At 47.2% G+C, this 3,227-nt stretch overlaps 1 protein-coding gene across 1 annotated transcript in view; it reads right to left on the reverse strand.

Moving 5' to 3' along the window:
- Window positions 1-3,003, reverse strand: part of LOC108541268 (NACHT, LRR and PYD domains-containing protein 7-like) — a 23,317-nt gene extending 20,314 nt beyond the window's left edge. Inside the window, exons 1-3 of the mRNA XM_017890733.1 lie at window positions 2,697-3,003; window positions 780-854; window positions 231-309 (exon numbers count right to left, since the gene is read on the reverse strand). Coding sequence (XP_017746222.1) covers window positions 231-309; window positions 780-854; window positions 2,697-2,973 — 431 coding nt within the window. The 5' untranslated portion in view covers window positions 2,974-3,003. The remainder of the gene's footprint in view (window positions 1-230; window positions 310-779; window positions 855-2,696) is intronic.
- Window positions 3,004-3,227: the final 224 nt, after the last annotated feature.

The following is a 3,227-nucleotide window of genomic DNA, read 5'->3' on the forward strand; positions in this document are numbered from 1 at the left end:
CGGGCGCCTGTAATCCCAGCTACTCAAGAGGCTGAGACAGAGAATTGCTTGAACCCGGGAGGCAGAGGTTGCAATGAGCAGAGATGGGACCACTGCTCTCCAGCCTGGGGGAGAGAGCAAGATTCTGTCTCAAAAAAAAAAAAAGTACCAGAAATGAAGAAAACCAGGAAGAAGTGATGCACCGTGCACGCTCTCAAACACCACACTCGTGACCACACGACCGTATTTACCCACCTGGCTTTGCTAACTCTGAGTCGTCTTCTGCGTCTCCCAGCTGAGGGCTATCTATTTCTTGCACCTGTCCAGCCTCTGTAAAATACTTAGATGTAAGCCTGACACAGCAATTTGCACTGCATAAATCAGACATTATTATACATAAAGTGTCAGCCGGGCGCGGCAGCTCACGCCTGTAATCACAGCACTTCCGGAGGCCGAGGTGGGTGGATCACTTGAGGTCAGGAGTTCAAGACCAACCTGGCCAAGATAGTGAAACCCCGTCTCTACTAAAAATACAAAACATTAGCTGGGGGTAGTGGTGTGCGCCTGTAATCCCAGCTACTCAAGAGGCTGAGGCAGAGAATTGCTTGAACCCGGGAGGCGGAGGTTGCAATGAGCAGAGATGGAACCACTGCACTCCAGTCTGGGGGACAGAACAAGATTCTGTCTCAAAAAAAAAAAAAAAAAAAATAGTACCAGAAATGAAGAAAACCAGGAAGAAGTGATGCACCGTGCATGCTCTCAAATACCACACTCATGACCACATGACCGTATTTACCCACCTGGCTTTGCTAACTCTGAGTCGTCTTCTGCATCTCCCAGCTGAGGGCTATCTATTTCTTGCACCTGTCCGGCCTCTGTAAAATACTTAGGTGTAAGCCTGACACAGCAATTTGCACTGCGTAAATCAGACATTATTAAAGTGTCAGCCGGGCGCGGCGGCTCATGCCTGTAATCCCAGCACTTTGGGAGGCTGAGGTGGGCAAATCACAAGGTCAGGAGCTCAAGACCAGCCTGGCCAATGTGGCAAAACCCCATCTCTACTAAAAATACCATAAAAAAAAAAAAATTAGCCAGGTATGATGGCACAGGCCTGTAATCCCAGCTACTCGGGAGGCTGAGATAGGAGAATCACTTGAACCTGGAGGCGGAAGTTGCAGTGAGCCAAGATCTCACCACTGCACTCCAGCCTGAGTGACAGAGCGAGATTCTGTCTCAAAAAAAAAAAAAAGTGTCAAGTATATACGTATATATTTACAGATGGGGTCTCGATTATGTTCCCCAGACTGGATTCAAACTCCTGGATTCAAGCAATCCTCCCACCTCAAGACTCCTGAGTAGCTGGGACTACAGGAACACATCACTGCCTTTGGCTCAAATATTCTTTTTTGTTGTTGTTGTTCTATTGGCCCCACCCTTGTAACCCCATTTCATCTTTACTCCTGAAGCCTTATCTCCAAATACATAGTCACATGGCAGGTGGGGAGGTGGTTAGAGCTTCAGTTTAAGTTTTTTGGACACAATTCAGTACCTGGTTTAGAGATTGTCTTTTTTTCTCTCTCTCTAGAATAACTAGCATGTTATTTCCTGACAAATAGAAACTCGAATCTTTCCTGCATTTAAAAATAGAACTTGCTTCTTCAAAAACACAGAATTACCATATGACCTAGCGATTTTGCCCCCACAAAACAGAGTCAATAGGTATCCTTCCAGACCAAAGATCGTTTCTCCATAATGTTTCCGGAGGAGGCAGAGGTTGCAGTGAGATTGCGTCACTGCACTCCAGCCTGGCGACAAAGCAAAACTCCATCTCAAAAAAACATAAATAATAAAATTATTCCCAAACAAAGTATTTAAAAGCATGCTACCAGACATGGTGGCTCACACCTGTAATCTCAGCCTCTTGGGAGACGGAGGCAAGAGGATTTCTTGAGCCCAGGAGTTCGAAACCAGCCTCATCAACATAGCAAGACCCCATCTCTACAAAAGAGAAGAAAAAATGAGCTTGGAAGGCTGAGATGGGATGATAGCATGAGCCCAGGAGTTGGAGGCTGCAGTGAACCATGATCGCACCACTGCACTCCAGCCTGGGCAACAGATTGAAATTGTGTCTCAAAGGAAAAAAAAAAAAATGCTGAGCCAAGCACAGGACAGGTACCTGTATCTCCAGCTACTCAACAGGCTGAGGCAGGAGGATTGCTTAAGGCAAGGCGTTTGAGGCTGTAGTGTGTTATGATTATGGCTGTGAAGAGCCTGGGCAATGTAGCAAGACCACATCTCTTAAAATATGCTAAAAATGCAAAACAGGTAATAGGAAAGTTAAGATCATGACTATATATACAAATCTATCTAATTTTTTTGAAATGGAGTCTCACTCCATCGCCCAGGCTGGAGTGCAATGGCACTATCTCGGCTCACAGCAACCTCCGCCTCCCAGGTTCAAGGGATTCTCCTGCCTCTGCCTCCTGAATGGCAGGGATTACACACACCCACCACCCCGCCACGCTCGGCTAATTTTTGTATTTTTAGTAGAGGCAGAGTTTTACCATGTTGGTCAGGTAGGTCTCAAACTCCTGACCTCAGGTGATCCCCCCCCGCCTCAGCTTCCCAAATCGCTAGGGTTACAGGCATGAGCCATCGCACCCGGCCAGGGCTCATTCTTTGTTACAAATGACCAGGACACCCCAGGTTCTACTTACCCAGCATCTCAGACTTTGCCACCTTACACAATTCTGTGAGGTTCATCTCTTCCAAGACAGTCACAGTTGCATTCCTTATCCAATTTTCTGAGGATGTGTTGATGAGAATTTCTGCCAGTTTCTTGCCATCAGCCTCTTCCACCTCAGACCACGGGGTCTTCTGCAGCACGTCTTCCAGGGGAAGAGCCCTTAAGAGGGATTTGAAACTCTTTAATTCATCCTCGTTCAGCTGCTCCAGAAGAGTCTGCAGGGTCCACTCGAGCTGTGGCGATGTCATAGTGCTCCAAGTATGAGACTTTAGGTTAAGGCTGAAGACCTGGGAGAAAAAAGAAAAAACAGTTCATGGCCGGGCGCGGTGGCTCACGTCTGTCATCCTAGCACTTTGGGAGGCCGAGGCGGGCAGATCATGAGGTCAGGAGATGGAGACCATCCTGGCTAACACGGTGAAACCCCGTCTCTACTAAAAATACAAAAAAAAAAAACTAGCCGGGCGTGGTTTCTCCATGTTGGCCAGGTTGGTTTTGAACTCCT

This window comes from Rhinopithecus bieti, unplaced genomic scaffold (genome assembly GCF_001698545.2).
Source record: "Rhinopithecus bieti isolate Rb0 unplaced genomic scaffold, ASM169854v2 scaffold_20792, whole genome shotgun sequence".
NCBI classification, from domain to species: domain Eukaryota; kingdom Metazoa; phylum Chordata; class Mammalia; order Primates; family Cercopithecidae; genus Rhinopithecus; species Rhinopithecus bieti.